The sequence below is a fragment of the Ziziphus jujuba genome, chromosome 6, assembly GCF_031755915.1.
Source record: "Ziziphus jujuba cultivar Dongzao chromosome 6, ASM3175591v1".
Taxonomy (NCBI): domain Eukaryota; kingdom Viridiplantae; phylum Streptophyta; class Magnoliopsida; order Rosales; family Rhamnaceae; genus Ziziphus; species Ziziphus jujuba.
In genome coordinates, this window is record NC_083384.1 from 8,169,418 (window position 1) to 8,192,717 (window position 23,300).

Genomic DNA, 23,300 nt, shown 5'->3' on the forward strand with positions numbered 1-23,300 from the left:
TAGACTAACTGGAGCAAAGTAATCAATGAAAATTACCGAAATACTTTTTTTTTTATAATCATATTTTAGTATTTCAAACTATGATTTTTCTATCATAAAAGTGAATAGCTTACTAACTAAATTAAACTTATTTGATAAATTTGTAAATATGCAAGTGGATGATATTGATATGTTTTTATATAAACAAATTATAATGATCTACTTTTTACATATATATGTATATATATATTTCTTAGCTAATATGTTTAACTTACATATAACAATGGGAAAAAACACCAATTTATCATATGTTAAAAAAAAAAAAGAAGAAATTTTATTCAAGTGATTATTTTTTTTTTGAAAATCAAGTGATATTAAATAAATAATAAATTGAAGTCTTTTTTTTCCTACCAAATTAAAGTCTTCTTAATTTTTTTTTAAGTTTAAAGCCTTCTTAATTATTATCATTATCATATTAATTATAAGTGCTAAATTAATAAATTTACTAAATATAATTTTCAGAAAAAAAAAAAAAGTTGAGCTAAAAATTCAAAGCCTAGCCGAGTTAGAAACTCACCGAGTCTGGGCGTAAGAAAGAACTACGACTTGAGAGAGTCACTGAGTCAGAACTCAGAAAATGCCACAAATTACAAGCAAAGCCGGCGCCAATTTCAATCCCCAGGATAAGGTTTTCTCTTTCTCTATTCCCTCTAATCTTGTGGCTCTCAGAGCTCTCTCTCTTCCGAACTCATCACTCTTAACTCACAGAGAGAAAAGAGAGAACAGCCCGAGGCTTACAAGTGAAACTGACCGTCGTTTCCATTAATCCCTAAAACAATGGCTACTCTCCAAGCTTCCCTTATCCTCCACCCTTCACTCTTTGCCTTTTCTTCTTCTTCTTCTTCATCCTTTTGTTCTTGTTCTTATTCTTCATGTTTTTGGAAAAGTTTTCACTTTTCTCGCTTAGCTTCTCATTTTAAGCATAACCCGCTTCGGCTTCCTAATCTTAATCTCTCTTCGCCACCGGGATTTCGGGATTTTGGATTTTGCCGGCACCCTTTTCTTGTTTCTTGCACATTTCATCAGGATGATACGAATTTGAATACAGAAGCGAGTTCTTTTGATGGACATTCGGTTTCTGAGAAAAACGATTCGAAACCCAATGAAATAGATAGTGGGAGTTCGAGTTTGAATGGTGATAGTTCGGTTTCTGATGTTGGGGTGTTGGAAGCCAATGGGTTGAGCGAAAGTTCGGAGACTCAAGTGAAGAGTGAGTTTGCTGAGTTGGGTTTGGATAATGGGGAAGTGGCTAGGGAAGAGAAGAGCGAGAATGTGGTGGAAAGTGAGGGTAAGACTGGAACTTTGGTGGGGAAAGAGGGTGATAAGAGTCGAATACCATTGGTGGTTTTCTTGATGGGGGTTTGGGCGACCGCTAGAACAGGATTTGAGAAGTTGTTGATGATGGATTGGTTGAGTTGGTGGCCATTTTGGCGGCAGGAGAAGCGGTTGGAACGGTTGATTGCTGAGGCAGATGCAAATCCCAAGGACGCAGCAAAGCAGAGTGCTTTGTTGGCTGAGCTCAACAAGCAAAGGTTAGTCTGTTTTGTAGTCTGTAGTTTAGTTTTCATGTATGATAATCTTGGTGACGGAAACAATAAATCTTCAAATGTATTGGGGTTTTAATTTCATGTTCGAAGGATTCAAGTTTTTTCCTTCTTTTTTGTTTGCCATTTTGATGTTAATTCATGTTTTAGTTAGTCAAGTAATTTGTTGAGGTGGTAGGACATATTTGAATATAAAGGGTAGTTCTGTTAGAATAGAGGTAGTTCTGTTAGTAAATTTTGTTTCTTACTTATTTTTTCTTATTCTCCAGCCCTGAGTCTGTCATCAAGCGCTTTGAACAAAGGGATCATGCTGTAGATAGTAGAGGAGTTGCAGAGTATCTTCGAGCGCTTGTGGTAACAAATGCGATTGCTGACTATCTTCCTGATGAGGAGTCTGGAAAACCTTCTAGTCTTCCTTCATTGGTAAGCATGCAGCTGCTATTTCCCAAATAAAAGCTAAACCATGTTGGGGCAAAACAACTTTTATCAAACTATGTCAATTCTCTTAGTTATTCTCTTGCATCTGTTTTTTTATTTGTACTAATCATTTCAAGTTCTTTCTTTGCTGAAATTTCTGGTTTGTCCTTTGCATCCTTTTGATTTGCCTCATTTATCTTATTGTCATTTATTCTGTGCGTGAAAAGTATTATGTGGCTAATTTTTATTTATACATGTAGTTACAAGAGTTGAAGCAGCGAGCATCAGGAAATTTGGATGAGTCATTTCTCAATCCTGGCATAAATGAGAAGCAACCATTGCATGTGTTGATGGTAAGGTTTGATTGATAATGTAATCTTGTTGCCTAAATTATTAGAAGAATATATTGATAATGTAATCTTGTTGACTAAATTATTAGAAGAATATTATCAACTCCATGTCCATAGTACCTAATTTTAGATGATTTTCATTCATAACAAAGTGTACTGTTGGACCGTTGTGCCTATAGGCTATACCAGTTAAAGAATGTGTTCACATGCCTTGTGTTTCTGACCATATTTTAATTTGGAGTGAATGATTTTAATTTCGGTTTGTATTTAAATTCTCTGGCAGTTTCTTTATTTGTCTCCCTTTTCTTTCTTTTAGTTTCTAATATGTAGACATGTTTCATATTTTAGGTTGAACCTAAAGTGTCCAACAAATCACGTTTTACACAAGAGCTTGTTTCAACTATATTATTCACTGTTGCTGTTGGATTAGTATGGTATGGCCATTTTATATTCCTAGTTTCTCTTTCCTTCCTTCCTGCTCTCTTTCTCGCTTGTGTACTTTTTGGTTGTTTTAATGCCTGTAATCTTGAATTGTTACTCATACTATGTATGGAGATTGTCTTCAGGTTAATGGGCGCTGCTGCACTTCAAAAGTACATAGGGAGTTTGGGTGGAATAGGAGCATCAGGTGTTGGCTCAAGTTCTTCCTATTCCCCGAAAGAATTAAATAAAGAAGTTATTCCTGAAAAGGTAAAAAATATTCACTGCACTATGCAAAACTGAAGAAAGTTACTATAGTAAATGTAGTAAATGGCTTAATAGATAGAAGAAGATATAAGGGTTTGGATTAATTGAGGAGCAAATGTAGAATTATGGATGGGATGGAAACTGGAAAATGCTGATTACCAAAGGAATACTATCTGATTCATTTAGATTTTTCATATGCTGGAAGTTATAGCAACAATACCTGTCATCTTGAAATTGGAATAATCCAGAAAGACAATTATCATCCAGGTTTCATAAATGTTGTTTTTACTGTTTAGCTACCAATACCTTATATTTATCTTTATATCCTTTTGGTTTGCTGTTTCTGCATTTTAAAAATTACTTTTCTTTTTGTAGAATGTTAAAACATTTAAGGATGTAAAAGGTTGTGACGATGCGAAACAAGAGCTCGAGGAAGTAGTTGAATACCTCAAGAACCCAGGAAAGTTTACTCGCCTTGGGGGAAAATTACCGAAGGTGTGTTAGTTTTGTTTATTTATTTTCCCTGAATACATGTTATTCCGATGCAATTGGTCTTTTGTTTTTACTTTTTTTCCAAAATGTTCTCCTTTGTTCATGGACAGACTGTTAATAATACGAACATGGTTGTTTCTTCACCCACATAAATGGCCTTTTCTTTGATCTTTCTGTATAATTGTTCTTTGACAATCTGAGTTTAACATGTACTGAACTGCAGGGAATTCTTTTGACAGGAGCACCTGGAACAGGAAAAACTCTGCTCGCAAAGGTAATATGCTTCTCAATGTTCCTGTCTTTTTCTCTCTCTATAAAATTTCTCTCAGAGTTCTTATATGTTTTCTGACTATGTATGACTTATGTGGGACTTATAGGCTATTGCTGGAGAAGCTGGGGTACCTTTTTTCTATAGAGCAGGATCCGAGTTTGAGGAAATGTGAGTCATATTTCTATTCTTCATAAACAAAAGCTCACTAGGTCCTTTCTCAATCTGATATATTGAGATTTATCCTTTAGTTTAGTTTCTTTTGCTACTGGTGCCACTTTTGGCTTCCTGGGAATTTTAAGCAGTAGACAGATTTTTAGTTAGGGATGATTTCACAGTTATCTATAAGCAGCACAACAATTTCAATGGGGGTATTCTGTTACTTTTCAGCATCCAGTCTCTTAGAACTTCCACATGTATTTGAGTTTGAGTAGCATTCTGCAAAGGTGAAGCTATTTTATTTCTTACGATGTTGCTCTAGAGGGTTGATTATAAGGAAAAACATGAATTGTCAAGTTGTTAGCATTGTATCAACTTATAGTGTTGTAAACCACTATAAGGATCAACTTGTTCTGTGTGGTTGAATCAATTTAGTATAAATCTCATTTGTATTGCCAATTGAAATCTACTTTAGGTTTATTGTTTTATCTAATATAAAACTTTGCAATGAACCCAACTGAAATCAAATTTTTGTTTTCGCTGTTTAATGGTTGATCAGCACTTCAAATGAACTGATAGTGCTTGAACAAAGGAGATAAGCAAGTAGTTTTTCGTAGACATTAATGATCTTATGTTACCAATTGTATGGCAGGTTTGTTGGTGTTGGTGCTCGACGTGTAAGATCCTTATTCCAAGCAGCAAAAAAGAAGGTTTGTTGTTGATGATACAATTTAGCATCTAAAACCATTGAGAGGGAGAGGAAAGAGGTGGTTTTGAGGGGAATAATTTTCTTTATATATTGATATGCATTTGTGTAAACATTAAATATTATATCTACAGGTGAATATGGATAATTTATAAGCATCAACGTCCAAAAAATATTAGGGGAAAAAAGTAGGAAACATAGATTTAGGGAATAATTGATGAGTGTTTCAGATTTTTATGGAGGTTGGCATGGATAATATAAGAGCTAAACTGACAACAGCTAGAAGAATACAGATTAACATCGATTCAAGCAGAAAAACAGGGACATTTGGCTTGTATATTAGATTTTGATTTGTGATTTCTAGTTTTTTATGTGATGGACCCATACCTGAGTTGTAAATACAATCAAGATGGTTAAAATATTTTCCTACCATGATGGACACTGGAAAATATCTATGTTCATGTAATACAGAAAATGTGTTTACTTATGCATGTAGCATTCAACTGGTTTTAGCATATGTAAGTGTCTATTGTGAAGGTCTGAAAATTCACAGATCTATTTGTAAGTTCTCAAAGAACGTTTATTTTTCTTTAGTTTGGTTATATATGTTTTTTCAAGTTCTTTATTATGTTGATTCCAGACTAGCGGTTGCGTATCAAAATAAATAAATAGTGATTGTTTTATGCTTCGTATGCATCTCCGAATCTGATTGTCTTATGCATGCTTTTCATTTTCATAGGCTCCTTGCATCATTTTCATTGATGAAATAGATGCTGTTGGGTCCACACGGAAACAATGGGAAGGGCATACAAAGAAAACATTGCATCAACTGCTTGTGGAAATGGATGGTTTTGAGCAGAATGAGGTATGTCCAGAAATCTTGTGCATTGTTATGTTCTCTTCTGCATTTTCTAATTACTTATTTTATTTTATTTTTTCCTGTAGGGAATAATTCTGATGGCTGCAACAAACTTGCCTGATATTCTTGATCCAGCTTTGACAAGGCCCGGTAGATTTGACAGACATGTAAGTTACTATGTCCTTATTGTGTAACTACCATATAATATATATGTGTATGTCTGCAAATTTATTTCTTTTGTGAAGGGCTCTCAAGTTTAACTGAATGTGTTGGGTCTATTTCTAGAAGCAGTTTGTTGTACTGGAGCTTATGCCATATCGTTGTTTTCTCTTTATTATATCCAGCCAATCATGGCATAATATTTACTTTTTTGTCTTTCGTATTGTTTGTTTTTTTTTGTTTTTTGGTCTTTTGGGTTTTTCTTAGCTATGTAGTGAGTCTTTGGACTGAATTTATTCACAAGCATTTGCTACAGTTAAATATGGAATTGTCATCAAGTTTATTTGTTGAATTGTTTATCTCAGCTTTTAAAGAAAGCAGACTACTTACAAATCTCTGTATTTAGATTGTTGTTCCAAACCCAGATGTTCGAGGTCGTCAAGAGATATTAGAGCTCTATCTACAGGATAAACCACTGGCTGAGGATGTAGATGTTAAAGCCATTGCTCGTGGTACACCAGGATTCAATGGAGCAGGTCGGTCATCATTTTATTAAAAGTGCTATTTCTTAAGTTGAAACACATTTCTTTCTCTCACTATTTATTCAAGTGGTCCTGAATGACCCTACCCCCACTCTCTAATTTATTTTCTTCTCAATCAGATCTTGCAAACTTGGTGAACATTGCTGCAATTAAAGCTGCTGTTGAAGGTGCTGATAAGCTTACTTCTAGCCAGTTGGAATTTGCGAAGGATAGAATAATCATGGGTACAGAGCGGAAAACAATGTTTTTATCTGAAGACTCTAAGAAGGTACTAATATCATTCATGACTCATGAGGCAATCTGGTATTGGGTGGTGGTCACCTAAAATTGCATTCCCTTTTGCTAACATCACATAACATCTTTCAGCTCACTGCGTATCATGAAAGTGGCCATGCAATTGTTGCTTTTAATACTGAGGGTGCCCATCCAATTCACAAGGCGACTATAATGCCTCGAGGATCTGCTTTGGGCATGGTCACCCAGCTTCCTTCAAATGATGAGACATCGATTAGCAAGAAGCAGTTACTAGCCCGTCTTGATGTATGCATGGGAGGAAGAGTCGCAGAAGAGCTCATTTTTGGTCAAGACCATGTAACTACTGGAGCAAGTAGTGACCTACACACAGCTACAGAGCTTGCTCAATATATGGTATTACCTTCAATATGTTATTTATTGACTCAGTTTTATAGATAATATTTTGTTTAAATTTTATTGTTATTTCTCTCATTCACTCAAAGGATACTTGTTCAAGATCTTTTGAACTCATTATTCCAAACAAGAAGTCTGCAAGTGTTGGGCTTGAAATGAGCTTTGCAGATATCAAACATTAATGCTATTATCTTTTTCTTATTCAAGGTATCGAGTTGTGGTATGAGTGATACAGTTGGACCAGTTCATATCAAAGACCGACCTAGTTCAGAAATGCAATCACGTATTGATGCTGAAGTATGTATTCGGTATTTGCTGTCTTTTTATGATGGTAATCGTGATATATGAGTTGGAATCTAAATTTTTATATTGATAATGCAGGTCGTGAAACTCTTAAGAGAAGCATATGATCGTGTTAAAGCCCTTCTAAAAAAGGTTTGTCCTTAAGCTTTTTACTAATGACAGCGTTGACTGTTTTGGCATTTCATGAACTTGCCATGCTGATTCTTTCATTCACGATGTTTTTCCAGCATGAGAAGGCATTACATGCACTGGCAAATGCACTTCTAGAGTGCGAAACGCTTAGTGCTGAAGAAATTAAGCGGATTCTTCTACCATATAGGGAAGGGCGGTTGCCGGAGCCTCAAGAAGAACAACAACAAGAAGAAGGAGATCTTGTATTGGTTTAAATTCCATCTGCTCTTCTAAGACTGTTCTTCTGGTTCTAGTCTGACTGTTGGGGGAGCAAATGTACAGCATATATTATGAGCACACTGGGTAATCATTTTACAAAATTCTTTCACTCGTCTTCAACTCCCTCACCCACTTGGCACCAGCCATGGCTGTGTTTTCCATTTTCCCAAGATGTAATATAGGAAGCCTCTTTATACCATCCTCTGAGCTTTTAGATTCTCTTTTTGGCAACCAAAACTCTTGTCTACAGACAATACGATGGATAGGAATTCATGTATTATTTTGATAAAAACAAAGCTGTATATTATTTCAACTTTAAAACCCAAATTAAATATGGGTGAATTTTTGAAGAATACATTGAAGGAAGTCAATTTGTATACCTTTCTATGTTCACTGTGGGATTCTTTTATTCACCTAAGGTGCTCTATTACCTCTTTTATGTGGTCCCCTAAATAATGGTGAAATTCATTATCAAATTTTCAGTACTTTGTGATTGAAATAAGGCACCGATAGGGTTCTATTCCCCGATTGTTCAACTGGAAAATGTTGATATTGAAATCATGGTTTCGATCCATAAATACGTACAAATGGAGAAGAAAAAGAAACAAAGACAAAACAATGGTGGTTATATAATTATGGACTGCTGGATCATTAGCAGTTATTGGCGACATAAAAACATAAAAATTTTCTTAAACAATATTTCTGGTAATCAATGATTTGTTTTTGATGGTAACTACAAAAGTAATGATTTTTAAGTACATGAATAAAAGTGGTGGATTGACACTTTATTTCATTTCTTATTTTGGAGTGGAAAGGTTCATACTTAAATTCAAAAATGATTTCATAATATCCAAAGGACAGGATCTTTTTTAAATCTTTCCTATCCATCCATATCCTTTATTTTTATTTTTATTATTATTATTATTTTTTATATCTTCTTTAAAATATACGATATATTCTATATCTTATTTTTAAATTCTAAATTATTCTATTTATGTATATTTTATCTTATAAATCATAATAGAAGTATTATTATTTTTCTTTGCAATGCATAAAAATAATCTATTTTAGTCGTTAAAAAAAAAAAAAAAAAGAGTAAAAGCAAACAGGTCGTAAATTTTGGCTCAAGTGCGTGTCAATTGTATTTATTTTTATTTTATTTTCCCAAAAGTCGAAGAAGTCCCATTGAAATCTTTCATTTTCAATAATTTTCTTTTCCTTCATAAAACTTTTTCCCGGAAAAAAAACCCATCAAACTGTTAAAACCCTCCCTACTCTTTTCCTTCCTTCCTCTGTTTCTCTCTCCCTCACTGAAACACTGTACAAAGAAAAAGAAGAAGAAGAAGAAGCAGAGGATGGAAGAAGCAGAAGAGCGAGAGCAAGAAGCCCAGCGGTTGAAAACACTAGCAGAGACCAGGTACAACGACTCCAACCTCAAATCCGCACTTAAATACGCCAAGCGAGCCCAAAAGCTCTGCCCAAAACTCAACGGTATCTCCGCCATGGTCACTTCCTTGAATATCCTCCGCTCCTCTTCAAAGTCCAACTCTACCCCTGACTGGTACAGCGTCCTTCAGATTGAACCCTTTTCCCACCCCAACACCATCAAGAAGCAGTACAAGAAGCTCGCATTCCTCCTCCATCCCGACAAGAACCCCCATGTGGGTTCCGAGGAAGCTTTCAAGCTCGTCGGCGAGGCTTTTCGTTTCCTCTCCGATAAGATTAGGAGGAAAGAGTATGATATGAAGCTCAGGATTCGAATTCAGAACGAGAAGATGAAGGAAAGCGGTGGATTGGTCGGTGTGAAGGAGACTTTTTGGACTGCTTGTACCACTTGCCGGCTTCTTCATCAGTTTGAGAAAAGGTATTTGGGTCATAATTTGGTTTGCCCAAGTTGCAGGAAGAGTTTTAAGGCTGTGGAGGTTGAGAAGGGTGAGGGTGTTGGTGGGGAAAATGAAAATGTTAGGGTTAGTGTTAGGGTTAGAAGTGAGAGGTTGAGGATGAAGAATTTGGGTGGTGATAAAGGAATTGGTGATTCGAGTTCGAAACCTAAAATGGGTAGTGTGGGATTGAGGAGGAGAGTTGGGAGTGGTGAAAAGGGCAAGGAGAGAGCAAAGGGTGGGGAGCTGAAGAAGAAGAAGGGTGAAGTGGGTAGTGGTGGTGATTCGGAGAGGGAAGCCCATGGCGGCGGCGAATGGAGTGGTGGGAGACTGAGGAGTGGGGGATTGAGGAAGAGAATGAGCAGTGTTGGGGAGGTCTTGGAGAGGTCTGAGTCCAAGAGATCGAAAGCTAATGAGGAAATGATGACATTGGCTGAAATGCAGTTGGAAGTCAAGCGAAAGTTAAAGAAGGAAAAGGTCAAATTGAAGTTGAAGGAGAAGGAGAAGTATGAAAGAGAGAAGCAGAAAAAGAAGGAGAAACAGGAGAGACGAGTTGATTCAAAGAGGAATAAGGATTCTGCAGTTGAGAGCCAAGTTGTGTCGAAGAAGAGTAAGGACTTAGAATTGGAGAAGTCTGGTGCTCTGGAGAAGAATAGGGATAATGGTAGGAGCAGGACGAGATCGAATAATGGGGACTTAGAGATAATGGCAGTGGAGGATTCAGATTTTTATGATTTTGATAAAGACAGAGTGGAGAGGAGTTTTAAGCAAGGGCAGGTTTGGGCCATATATGATGATGATGACGGAATGCCAAGGCATTATGGTTTGATTGATGAAGTTTCTGTAAATCCTTTTGAGGTGAAGATGAGTTGGTTGGATCTTCAGAGCAATGGGGATGAGGGGCTGGTTTGTTTGGAGAAAATGGGATTTCATGTATCTTGTGGAAGATTTAAGGTTTCAAGGAAGACTTCTATTAATTCAGTGAATGTATTTTCTCATGTGGCAGATTATGAAAGGGCGGCAAGGGAGGTTTATAGGATTTATCCCAAGAAAGGTTCGGTTTGGGCACTTTATAAGGAGGCTGCTAAAGATGCAGAGCGAAGAAATCTCTCAGTTAGAGATGAACGGAGTTATGATATAGTTGTCCTCTTAACAACTTACAGTGAGATGCATGGTTTGAGCATGGCTTATCTCGAGAAGGTTGATGGGTTCAAGACGATATTTAAGAGATGCGAGATTGGGGCTCATGCTATTAGATGGCTGGAAAAAGATGATGTTCGGTTGTTTTCACACCAAATTCCTGCAAGGAAGCTATCTGGCGATGAGGCTGCAGATCTTTCTAAAGACTGTTGGGAACTTGATCCTGCATCTCTGCCTCCAGATTTACTTGCAGGTCAGGGGAGATAAACTCTTACTCTAGATTGTAATGCTAAAGGGTTGAAGGCTGTATGTGCCAATGTACATGAAGTTCTCTACAAGTAAACTCTAATCAATTTTCTTATTTTGTCACCTTGTTTTTGTTGTTCTCTATACATATGAATTGAATGTAATTAGGAAGATGTAGTGGTATACAATTTGAGTTGACTGTCTAGACTGTAGAATTTAGTTTCTGTTGTTTCTGGGGATGAACATGCCTTCATCTATCCACGAAGTTTGACTTGTGGTGGTTGGGACTTTGTAGATGGAAGTTCTGTCTTGTTTGAAGCTAGTGAGTGTTGGGGAGCTCAGGTATTAGGTTGCTTGAGCTCTGCAATGCTGTTGTTTCTCTTTTTGTTGCCAATGATAGACTCATTACTTTTCTATTTTTAATAGATTCAACAAAATCTCTTTTTAATAAGTTGTACTTGATCAGTAATTATCATGTTCTATCAAATATCTTCTCTCTCATTCATTACCTTAGTCCTCAATGTAATTATAATGTGTTAATCGAATTTCTTTTTCATTTGTTTTTGCTACATGAAATTTTGATACTCACATGTCATATACATTATGATCTTTTGCTTGAACTTTTTCTACTTATTTGTCCCAAAAACAAGTTATTACAGTTTAAGGTCTGGTAGAAATATATATATATATATATTATATAGCTTACAATAATAATTTAAACAAAGAAAACGTTGAAGGATATAAAATTTCAAACGTCAAAAAGGAATAGCGAAAATCAATAGTCAATGAAACAAAAAGGAGCTCAACAACAAAACAAAACGAATTAGGAACAGTCAGTTTATCCTTCTCCTGTGAGTATTCTCCATCTCAATGCTCAATCTTTGGTTAATGATGGCCAACTCTTCTCCAGCTTCATTAGTTTAAGCTGCAGAGATTCAATTTGTCACTTTATGATAGTATATATCTAGTGCCAATGGTTTCACTTATTAAAAGAATAAGAAACTAACCCACAAAATGGACTTTTATGTTGTACCTCTCTAGTTGAAGCAGCAATTTTTTGACATCTCTCTTTTCTCGAAGAGTGGAGATGGGTCGGTGGCATGAACCTCCACGGTTGGAATGTGGGCTATCTTATGCCATTCTTCTCCCCATTCCTTTTCGCATTTCTTCATTAAATTTGGGCATGAAACAATCCATAATCCCTCCAAGTTGGAGAGATTTTGGATGCTGGCAGGCAAATATGTCAACTTTGGGCAATCTCTAATGGTCAAGTGCTGAAGAGATGTAAGGTTGCCGAGTGAGTCAGGCAGCGATCCTAGATTTGGGAAATGAGATATGGACATATGTCCAAGCGACGACAGATATTTTATGGTCTCGGGCAAAACTGCCAACTTAGAACAAGGATAATCCTTCCAATTCCAAGCAAAATTGCACCCTGATAAATACAAGCTTCGAAGGGAAGGAAGGTTTTTAAATCCATTTGGATCACTTTTCAGCTCTGATAAGCCGCCAAAAAGTCTTAAAGATTGAAGCTCAGTGAAAACTATAGAGCTTGTGTAGTAAGATTTGAACTTTATACAATTGATAATTCGTATAGTTTTCAGAGAAATCGATCCTCGCAATACTCCCATTTGAAAACATCTGAGCTCATAACAAGACATAATGAGTAAACTCTCCAGAGAACCAAGGCTGATTAGTATGTCAAAGCACAACTCTTGAAGCTTGGTAAACCGTGAAATTTTAAGCGATTTGAGAGAGTTGAGATTTTGTAGCATTCCATCAGGAAATGAAGTCATCTGATCATTGTCAGAAAGAGAGCCAAGTAAGAGCACTGAAGTTCGGAATTGATTTTAGTAGCACCTCATTGCACTCCCCTATGTACAAGTTTTTGATCGATGGAAGGCTAGGCAAGGTCAGTTTTGGGCATTTCTCAATGTTCAAGGAAGTCAAACATGGGAACATCTCTCTTCCTTCTTCCCTCGACAACTTTTCTAGATTTGGTAATGCTTTCATCGTGAGAGATCTTAAGGACATGAAACTTCTCATCGAAGTTCCATCATAGGATTCATGGTCCAAATACCGCACAGAAATCATTCCTGATATTTCAAGTGATTTTAGAGACGGCAGTTTTCTGAGAGATGGTGGAAGCAGTGAAATATTCTTGCATCTAGCAAGTGTCAGGTTAACTATATTTTCAAGTATTCCAATATCGAACCAACGTGGGAAACAGAAACCTTCATAACTTTGGATAAGCAAATAACTCAAATTTGGAGGAGGTTCAAGAGCTTCAAGTACGTGCTCGGCTTTTTGTGGAGATTGAGGATCATTTTCACCCCAACACAGGGACAAAGAATCCAGATCCTTCTTACTGATCAAATTGGTTCTTTTGGCATCCATTGAAGTTCTCACTTTCTGAAGGTCTTGGATCTGAAGATCACCTCCTAGATTTAGACCCTGCAATTCGTCCAAGTGATGTCCTCTTTTTTCGTCCACAATGAAAGTGCTTAATGTCTTTAGACAAGTTAGTCGACCAATGTTGGGTGGTGTGTGAGATAATGAACAACAATGATAGATGTCAAGATGGCGTAAACTTGTCAAGCGACTTATATGCTTGGGTAGCTTTTGAAGCTTATGACAATGTGCTAAATCTAAAGTTTGTAAATTTGGTAAGGAACAAATTGCTGTTGGAAGGATTCTAATATCAGTTCCTGAAAGGTTCAAGTACCGTAAATGTTTATGATAACTGAGTATAGATGATATGGACGGTGAAAATTGACATTTTTCAATAGAAAAAGCACGCAGTGAAGGAAAATCGTTCAGGTCATATGAAAACTTGGGCCACTTTTCATTTGAAACTCCTAGCTGGTGTGCTGTCATAAAAGTTCGTAAGGTTGATTGAGCATTAGATATGTTGTCGAAAGGTCGAGCAAAATATGTACACAACATATGCCGAACTCTTCTCGATGAAGATTTAACTGGACTGCCACCATCCATTGATGCGTCCTCCATAATAGATTTAGCAAGATCATGTACTAGATCATGCATAATGAAGCTGTCAGTAGGTTTACCAGATTCATCATCGCGATAGTTCATAAAAAATGATCTCCAATATAGTTCATTACATATCTCACTGCCAATTTCTTCCACCTCTATTCTACCTTCAGAAGAGATGAGGCCATTAGCCATCCAAAGACGGATTAGTGTTTGCTTATGAATTTCAAAATCCTTGGGAAATAAAGCACAAAAAGCAAAGCATCGCCTTAGTTCAATTGGGAGATGAAGGTAGCTTAGTCTCAAAGCAGGCAAGATGGAATTTTCATCTTGAGGTAAATTCCAAATCTCACTTTTCATGACAGAAAGCCATTGACTTTCCTCTCTTTTGAAACGCATTAAGCTTCCTAAGGTCTTGGCAGCAAGTGGTACTCCTCCGCACTTCCTCACTATCCCCTTCCCTATTTTTACAAGATTAGTCTGCTCTTCACTTTCATCATCACCAAATGCACGTTGCTTGAACAATAACCAACAATGATCTTCAGATAAACCAGACAAATAATGCATTGAGGTTGTTCCCATAATCGACGCAACCTTTTTCAGACGAGTAGTAACAACAATTGAAGAACCATTAGATCCACAATCTAGTACATATTTCAACCTGTCCCACTCTTCTTCTTTCTCGTTCCACACATCATCTAAGACAATCAAAAACCTCCTGTTTCTCAACTTGTCTTGAAGGTTTTTCTGCAAGGGGTCCATGTCCAGTGAATCACAAGCACTTCTAGATACAGATTCAATAATTGCTTTTATCATCCTTTTCACATCAAATTCTTCAGAAACACAAACCCATAGTTTAAGCTCAAAATGATTGATCACCCTCTCGTCGTTGAACACAAGCTGTGCAAGTGTTGTCTTTCCAATACCCCCTAAACCCACAATGGGATAGATTGATACATTCTTGCTACCACAAGCACTTTCCACCAAAAACTCAACAATCCTTTCCTTATCTTCTTCTCTTCCATAGACTTGTGGTTGAGTAATGATTGAGCTTGTTTGGCGCATTTCTCTTATTCGTGTTCGCCTATCGACAACAACCTCTTGCAAGTGAAACTTCACTCGCTCGTTTGCTATTTCATCCAATCTATCTTTGATCTTGTTCAATTTTTTTGCAATCTTATGGCGACAAAAAGTGTTCATTAGATTGAAACATGACAAGGAATTAGAAGCAAGTACCTTTTGGGTTGATCCAGATCTTTGTCCTTCATACTCCATTCGAGAAGCCTCCGTCGCACACTCATCCAAAATGTCATCCAGCTCATAAGAAGCATCTCTAAGTTTCCGCAACCAATTCTTTATTGGTCTGTCTCTGAACTGCTTCTCCTCTGCATCTTCAAGAACAGCAGAGATTGTTGAGAGGGTGCTTGACAACTTTTCCATCTCTTTGTCGAAACCCCAAAGCAATCCAAACTCTTTTTGGATCAAAGAGTTCAAATTGTCAAGCATAGCTTTGACAAAAGCTTCGGCCATTATCAGTTTGAAAAGTGAAAATCCAAACAAAGAAAGCTTGTAGACAGATTGAAAAGCTTGCAAATTTGCAGAAGTAAATGGTTTTAGAGATATGGTTTTTGTTTGAGGAGACTATGAAGTCAGCGAGTCAATTCAATGAAAGCTCATGGAATTTTCAAAGAAGCAACTAAGATGTCCATTGTTTTCCTCTTCCTTGACTTAAATATTCATAAAAGAAAAAAGCAAAAAAGGGCAAAAAGAAAAAAGAAAAAAGAAAAGGTTATTATTAATTAACACTATTTCATATTTTAGCGGATATTAAGCTTATGAGCTAAAAAATGTACACCGCACTGGAGGAGTGATCAAGAAAAACGACATCGTTTGCTTTCAATCGTCCATGAAATTACTGGAGCATATTCACCAAAAATGAAATTACTGGGGTAGCTAATTTTGGTAAATTAATGTCAAATAAATACCTTTAAAGTAACGGGATATAAATAGTATACAACAACAATATTATAAATCTTTTTTAATTATATATTCTTTTTTATTTATTTTTGCATGAATATATATATTTTTTTTTTAAATTTTCTGAATCTTATATGATGGTATACACGTTTTTACCAAAGAGTCATCGACTTTTTGGTAAAATATTGAACTTGACGTTATCCACTGAAACTTGACGTTATCCATTGAAAAGGATGACCAAAAAGCGGTCAACTTTGCAATTAAATAAATACTATATAATAAAGTTATTCTTATTATTTTTTATTTTTATTTTTCTGTAAGCTAAAATTCTGAGCATTTTTTGTTGGGTTTTGTCGCTTTTGTAGCTGGAAAATGGCGGAAGCTTTTGTTAAAGCTCTACTTGAGAGTTTGAACTCTCGGTTTAAAAAGAGTTTGGATTGCTTCGGGATTTCAGCCAAGAGATGGAGAAGTCGTCAAGCACCCTCTCAATAATCCGTGCTGTACTCGAAGACGATGAGGTAACTTTCTTATAAGTTGGATGACATTTTAAACGAGTGTGCAATGGAGGCCTTTCGAGTAGACTACCGTGGACAAAGTGAGGGGTCCATCCTTTTTCTAAAAGTCCAACCTACTAAGATTTTTTCAAATTTATCTAGTGGTTAAGTTTATTTGATAATCATAGTTATTTTTTTTTTTTTAAGAAAACAACCTTATAAGTCTTATAAGCTAATAAATAGGTGTTAAATTTTTAGTTTTGTATTACAGACAATACAGATTTTTTAGGAATTTTAGAATACAACTTTTTTAGAAATTTTAGAGAGAGTTTCAAGAGAAATTTTTTATGTATTGATTTTTAAAGTGAAAAATAATATATATAATTTTTTTCTTTTCAATATTTTTGTATTTTTTTGTTTTCTTTATTTTTAGAATTTTTTTTTTGTTTTTTTCGATGTGTGTGTGTGTGGTAGAAGAATCATAACAAGTGGGCTCCATAGAACAAGCTCCAAAAGATTTAAGCATATCGGGTGGTAGATTTCGTTAAGACCAAGAGATTGAGCCAAATTGGACCTCCACACACCACCAAACATGCCATCACGCATCACGTGCTACGTTAAGATCTATAACCCATCAGTGGTGCCATGCCATCGGCCACATAAGCTGCCACAACACTGACATATCATCATCACGTTAGCTAATTTGCCTGTTAGCCATTATAAAAAATTTTTCAAAGATATAAAAATACCTTTATATTTTCTATATTTGCAAGTTTACTTTGAACTTTTGGTATTTGCAATTTTTAACCAAAATTCTTGAAAATTGAATTTTCATCTCAAATTTTCTATGATTTAGATTTTGATCCTAAAATAGTTAAATCTAATGTTTTTGACTGCTTTAGATGCATTGATGGATTTTGTTTTATCAAATTCAATTTCCATTTTTTGATCAAGTCATTGAAGTGCAATATGTCAATAGAAGACTCATCATCAGGAGGTATGATTAAGTTTATTACCACTAATTTTACATTTTGGAAACCTTGGATGGAAAATTTAATCAATTGCAAGGATTTGTTTGATCCCTTGGATGCTAAAGAAAATAATCTTAATCCTACTAAAAAAACTAAATGGAAGAAGTTGAACAAGAAAACAATCAGTGAGATCCATTATGTCGTGCAGGAGATAGATACATACGCTTTCTAGAAGAAGTTAGAGGACATGCATCAAGCCAAGATTGCTTGGAATGGGGCCTATTGTTGAGGCGTTTAATGAATTTGAAGTTAAAGAATTTTAGTCGAGCACACTTGTATGTTTCGGAGTTTGGCAGATTAGCTATTTGCAGTGAAGATATAACTAGGGGATAAGGAATAAACACTTTTACTTCTTAATTCCCTTCCAAATGGTTGGGAGACGCTAGTAGTCTTTCTTAGCAATTTGGTCCCAAATGACAAATTCACTATTGCTATGGTAATAGATTCCCCATTTAATATGGAGGCTAGAAGAAAGGACATGGACAATGATTAGTAACACGTCATTGTCATAGAAAAATAAAAAAGACAGCAAGAGGGTAGTCAAGATAAAAGGAGACGCAGATGCCCGAGTAAAGGCAAATCCACATATGGAAAGAGACTAATATACAAGTGCCATTATTAGAGTCGAGAGGGTTACTTGAACAAGTACTACAAGAAGATGTTGCAACAGCAAGAACAAAAATGTAATCAATAGAAGAGAATGGTGAGATATTAGTCACTGTTAAAAGAGAAGTGGCACGTTATTCCACAAATGAAAAAACAAGCCTTCACATTTCAAGCCAAGATGTTGAATGGGTAGTCGATACTGCAACATCTTACCATGTTATTCCACACAGAGTTTTTCAAAATGAACAAAATAAAAGGCTTTAGTATAGTGAAAATGGGAAATACCAATTTTGCAAAGAGAGAAGATTGTTGGAACTAGTGACGTTTAGATAAAAACTAACATTAGATATGTAATTACTTTAAAAGATGTCAACATGTTTCAGACATCAGTTCAATCTGCTCTTAAGAATAGCTTTTGATAAGGAAGGCTATAATAATCACTTTAACAACGACACATAGAAAATGATGAAGGGTTCCATGGTTGTCGCTTAAGAATATGTTTGTGGAACACAAGACTCATGTAAAAACTTATACAGACAGCCTTAATATTATAGAATGTGAGATATCTTAAATTCTATGGCACCAAAGACTTAGACATATAAGTGAGGAAGGTTGACAATAAAGAAGCTTATCATTGTTTTCAATGATGCTCTGTTAGATCTATGTAATCCTTATTTATTTGGAAAGTAACACAGAGCCTCATTTAAGTCCTCTTCAACGAGAAGATCAGAGTTGCTTGTCTGGTACACTTTGATATTTGTGCTCCCTTGGAGGTGGAATCACGAGATGGTAATAAATATTTCCTGACCTTTATTAATAATACTTCTCAGAAGATGTAGATTTATTTTCTGAAGATAAAGGATCAAGTTTTAGATTACTTTAAATAGTTCCATGTCATGGTACAGAATGAAATAGGAAAGAAGCTCAAGTGTCTTCACTCAGACAATGAAAATGAATATACTTTCAAAGGATTTGATGTCTATTGTAGAGGACAGGGTATTCGATATGAAAAAAATGATCCTTTACACCCCACAACATAATAAGAGTAGTTAAAAAATGAATCGAATGATGATGAAAAATGTCAAGAGCATGATCAGTATGACTAAGTTGCCAAAATGATTCTAGGGAAAAGCTGTTCATATTGTCTACTATTTAATTAATAGATAGCTATCAATACCAATAAATTTTTAAATTTTGGAGAAAATGTGGTCAAATAAGAATCTCTCCTACTATTACGTAAAAGTATTTGGATGGTTAACTTTTGCACATGTATTTAAGGAACTCATGTAGAAGCTCAATACATGGATTACTCCATGTATCTTTATAAGATATGGACATGAAAAATATGGATACAATGGAATCCAAAGGTAAAGAAGGTTATCAGAAGCATGGATGTAATATTCTATTAAAACCAGAGAATAAAAGACATTAAAAATGCTGGGAAGTCTTCAGTTCTAGTACATATGGTTCTTTTCCTAATTCAAAACCAACAAAAACCATCATAGATGACAATGAAGTGCATAGAGAATTGCCAAAAGTAGAACATGAGAGATAAGAATGTATTAAGTAGGGACAAACTTAATGACTAGAAGCTGTAAGACCATCATAGTGATCAAATGATGATATACCTCTTAAAAACAATAATTTATAGTTACAAAGATACGAATGAGACCGCATTTCATTGAAGAAATATCCGGATTCTTAACATATTCTATTTACTGAATAGTGGGATTTAAAGAGTTTCCAAGAAGCCAAATCCCATAAGGACAAAGATAAATGGCTTCACATAATACAAGATGAGATTGAGTCATTAAGAGAACCAAACTTACAAGTTGATTGAGCTTTCAACAGAAAAGAAGGTACTAAACAATAAATGGGTGTTCAAACTTAAGAAAGATGGCAGTGGACGGGTGATAAAATGCAAAGCCTGGTTGCTAGTTATCGTTTTTTTCATAATAAAGGAATTGACTTTGATGAGATTTTCTTACCAGTGGTGAAGATGATTTCACATCGGATTATTCTCAGTTTAGTAGCTAATTTAGACCTAAAGTTTGAGCAAATGGATATGGAAACAACATTTCTTTATAGTGATCTACATAAGAAAATTTATATGGAGCAACAAGAATGTTTTAAGAGTTAAGAAAAAGAAACCCTAATTTGCAAGCTAAAGAAAAGCTTGTACGGCCTCAAGCAAGTATCTAGACAGTGGTAAGAGAAGTTTGACTCTTTTATGGTAAGTTAAGGCTGTAAGAAGACTGATGTAGGCCATGGTGTTTATATTCAGAGATTTCCAGATAAAAACTTCATTATACTTTTGCTGTAATATTGATGACATGTTGATCATTAAACAAGATGTAACGGAAATTAGAAAGTTGAAGAAGGAATTATCCAAGTCCTTTAATATGAAAGACTAGGACTAATTCAACAATTTTAGGAATGAAAATAGCTTGAGATAGGAAGAATCACAAGTTATGGCTATCTCAAGAGAAGTATGTTGAATGAGTCGTAAAGAGATTTGGCATGGATAACACCAAACCAATCAGCATTCCACTAGCAAACCATTTTAGGTTAAGTAAAATATCATGCCCCTAATCCAAAGAAGAGATAGACGAGATGGCTTCAGTGCCTTATTCTTTAGCAGTGCGAAGTCTAATATATGCAATGGTAAAACTAGACCAGACAATACTCATGCAGTTGGTACTATGAGCAGATTTCTTTCAAATCTTAAAAGAAAACACTAGAAAGCAGTTAAGTGGATTCTCAAGCATCTTAAAAAGACATATAAATTATACTTGTCTTATGGGAGAAGTGATCCAGTTCTAAAATGCTATATAGATTCAAATATGGCCAGAGACCTTGATATCAGAAAATCTACTTCAGTTTATTTTTACACTTTTTTCTGAAGGAGTTGTGTCATGACAGTTAACAATAGAAACTGAGTACATTGCCACAACGAAAGCTGGTAAATAAATGTTGTAGTTAAAGGGTTTACTTAATGATTGAACATAAAGCAAAAGGACTAAAAGATACATTATGATAGTCAGAGTACTACAGATTTAAGCAAGAACTTAGTGTATCATTTTTTGACAAATTACATTGATATTCACTATCATTGGATAACCAATGTGGTAGAGCATAAACTACTTAGATTGATGAAGATTCATACTAAGGAGAACCTAACAGATATGTTTATAAAAGTTGTTGCACCAGAGAACATGAAGCTGTGTAAAAACATAGTTGAAATAGATGGCAGTGACTATTAGTTTTGAAATGTGGCTAGAAGGGGAGAACTATGGGGTTCAACCTTCTCCTAAAAGCCTAACTCATTAGGATTTTTTTACTTTTTTTTATAGGTTTACTTGGTGGTTAAATTTATTTAGTGGTCATGTTGCTTTGTAAAAAAGGCAACCTTGTAAGCTTATAAATAGGGGCTAAGCTTTCATTCTTATATCACAGACTACACAAACTTTTAAAAATTCTAGAGAGAGCTTTAAGAAAAACTTTTTATGTATTAATTTTAAAGAGAAATAGTATATCTTTTTCTTCTCAATATTTTTGTGTTTTTTTCTCTTTTTTTTTTTTTTTTTTTTGGGTTGTTGTTGTTGTTGTTGTTGTTGTTTGGGAATCATAACACAAAGTTCCAGATCAACTCCAAAGCTATGCTCTTTGTCATTCATATCTTGTTTCCTTATTCCATTATATTTGTTGTTTTGTGGTAAGATTGCCAAATAGGAAGAAAGAGATTAGAAATAATTTAAATGAAATTTGCAAGCGAGAGGTTGAAGTTTCACTTGTGTGAGGTAGTTAAGGAAAGGCAAAACCATGTAAGAGAGAGACAAAAAATTACTCAACCACAATTATGGAGAAGAGAGGAAGTTAAAGAAAAAAAAAATTATCGAGTTTATGGTGGGTAATGGAGGGTTATTAAATATTTTGAGCTTAAAATTTGAGGTTGTGTTTCTGAAGATTTTGATGTCAAAAGGGCTGGAAAAGCAATTATAGAAGCAGCATCTGAAAGTCCTTATGATGTTTCTGCATGGATCTTCTCAAGAACGCCTTTAAGAGATATTGAAAAGGAAGTAGCATTTTAGATAACGTGTGGAATGAATATCAAGAGGAATGGGACAAACTGAATATGTATTGGATTGTGGGTCTAATGGTTCTTCAATTATTATTACCACCCGTCTAAAAAAGGTTGCAACAATTATGGGAACAATCCAAATGCATGAGTTGTATAGTTTGTCCAAAGATGATTGGATAATAGTTCGAAGAGATTGGGAAAAAATTGCATGTCTATTTTTGAGAAAACTAGAATATACAAAGGGTATGTGTAAGCACTTTGCAATTTGGATATGAAAGAGAAAAGCGACTTAAGCGGCTAATTTTATAAGAACGGAGATAGTAAAGAAGTGTTGGGAAGTGTCACTAGCTCAAAAGCTTTAGGAAGCTAAATGTGCTTGAATAGTGAGGAAAGTGGGTTTCTCTTAGTTATGAAAAGTGAACTTCGTAAATTACCAAAAGATTAAAATTTCCACCTTGCCTGCTTTAAGATTATAAGCATACAATTAACCCTTTGTTCTTCCAACTCCAAGAATAGCCCATGTTTTCACCAAAAATGCATGAAATCAAATTCTAACTTAGAGGCATGCATGAAATCCAATTCTAACTTAGAGGCTAACAAATTTTGTAACTCACATGATTCTCTTTTTCCCACATGTTTTTATTTGGTACTAAAGACATGTCCAGGTTAGCAAAATAGTCAACCAAATAATCTGATGCTTACTCAGCTCCTAACTAAAGGTTTTAGTGCCACATCACTCTCACAGTCTTTGTATAGAATCATATCTTGAATCATATTTCACTTTAGCTAACTTCAAAGCTTAATTTATTGTCTCTGAGCTTTCTTTATTGGATTTTCCCATAATTTTTAGATGGAAATTACTAAAGCTTGCTTATCTTCAACTTTGTGCATAAGATCAATGATCCTAAAAATTTAAGCCATTAAAAAGTGAGTGTAATATGTATATTTAGCTATGTCCACAAGTACCATTTCAACAACAAAGATGCTTTTGATGCGGAAGAAAAGCAGTTCCACAACAAACAAGTTTGAAATGGCTAGTTGGATATACAAATTATAAAAAATTAAAAAGAAGAGGAAGAAGAAGAAGAAGAAGAAGATAAAATTCATAAAAAAACTAAAAGAAAAATGTGTTTATGTAACACTCCACCTCCACTAGTGGATCTAATATTTTCTACTGATATTGTCCCTAACTTAGGATTGGTCTCGCTTGAGTACCCTTAGCTTTGAAGTTCATTTGATTCTTAAAACTAACTGTTCTGAAAAGGACTTGGCATTATAAGAGTGACCATTA

General features: G+C 35.1%; 3 protein-coding genes across 4 annotated transcripts; 2 read left to right on the plus strand and 1 right to left on the minus strand.

Annotated features, from left to right (window-relative positions):
• Positions 1-622: 622 nt before the first annotated feature.
• Positions 623-7,942, plus strand: LOC107403270 (ATP-dependent zinc metalloprotease FTSH 11, chloroplastic/mitochondrial). Its single transcript, XM_016010139.4, has 17 exons — positions 623-1,571; positions 1,853-2,006; positions 2,261-2,353; positions 2,699-2,784; positions 2,917-3,040; positions 3,413-3,532; positions 3,753-3,803; positions 3,907-3,968; positions 4,609-4,666; positions 5,402-5,527; positions 5,608-5,688; positions 6,087-6,216; positions 6,342-6,490; positions 6,589-6,870; positions 7,078-7,167; positions 7,252-7,305; positions 7,401-7,942. The coding sequence occupies exons 1-17, from the start codon at positions 817-819 to the stop codon at positions 7,557-7,559; spliced, it is 2,574 nt and encodes an 857-aa protein (XP_015865625.1). The 5' UTR covers positions 623-816; the 3' UTR covers positions 7,560-7,942.
• Positions 7,943-8,748: 806 nt separating this feature from the next.
• LOC107403264 (uncharacterized) lies at positions 8,749-11,280 on the plus strand. The gene has a single exon (XM_016010132.4). It carries the CDS (start codon positions 8,919-8,921, stop codon positions 10,848-10,850), a length of 1,932 nt encoding a protein of 643 aa, XP_015865618.3. The 5' UTR covers positions 8,749-8,918; the 3' UTR covers positions 10,851-11,280.
• A 217-nt stretch (positions 11,281-11,497) lies between these two features.
• On the minus strand, positions 11,498-15,565 carry LOC107403272 (putative disease resistance protein RGA3). 2 transcript variants are annotated; one of them, XM_016010141.4, is made up of 2 exons: positions 11,863-15,565; positions 11,498-11,754 (listed from the first exon to the last, which is right to left on the minus strand). In XM_016010141.4, exon 1 carries the CDS (start codon positions 15,348-15,350, stop codon positions 12,636-12,638), a length of 2,715 nt encoding a protein of 904 aa, XP_015865627.3. In that variant the 5' UTR covers positions 15,351-15,565; the 3' UTR covers positions 11,498-11,754; positions 11,863-12,635. The 2 variants fall into 2 exon arrangements, with proteins under 2 accessions (XP_015865627.3, XP_015865628.3); XM_016010142.4 differs by having other exon boundaries at positions 11,837-15,565.
• Between the last annotated feature and the right edge of the window lie 7,735 nt (positions 15,566-23,300).

Excerpts from the sequence above, each read along its gene's own strand:
- LOC107403272 (XM_016010141.4), bottom strand. The coding sequence starts at position 15,350 with ATGGCCGAAGCTTTTGTCAAAGCTATGCTTGACAATTTGAACTCTTTG.
- LOC107403270 (XM_016010139.4), top strand. The coding sequence starts at position 817 with ATGGCTACTCTCCAAGCTTCCCTTATCCTCCACCCTTCACTCTTTGCC. Across the intron at positions 2,354-2,698 it reads AACCATTGCATGTGTTGATG|GTTGAACCTAAAGTGTCCAA; the intron begins GTAAGGTTTGAT and ends TTCATATTTTAG. Across the intron at positions 7,306-7,400 it reads TTAAAGCCCTTCTAAAAAAG|CATGAGAAGGCATTACATGC; the intron begins GTTTGTCCTTAA and ends ATGTTTTTCCAG.
- LOC107403264 (XM_016010132.4), top strand. The coding sequence starts at position 8,919 with ATGGAAGAAGCAGAAGAGCGAGAGCAAGAAGCCCAGCGGTTGAAAACA.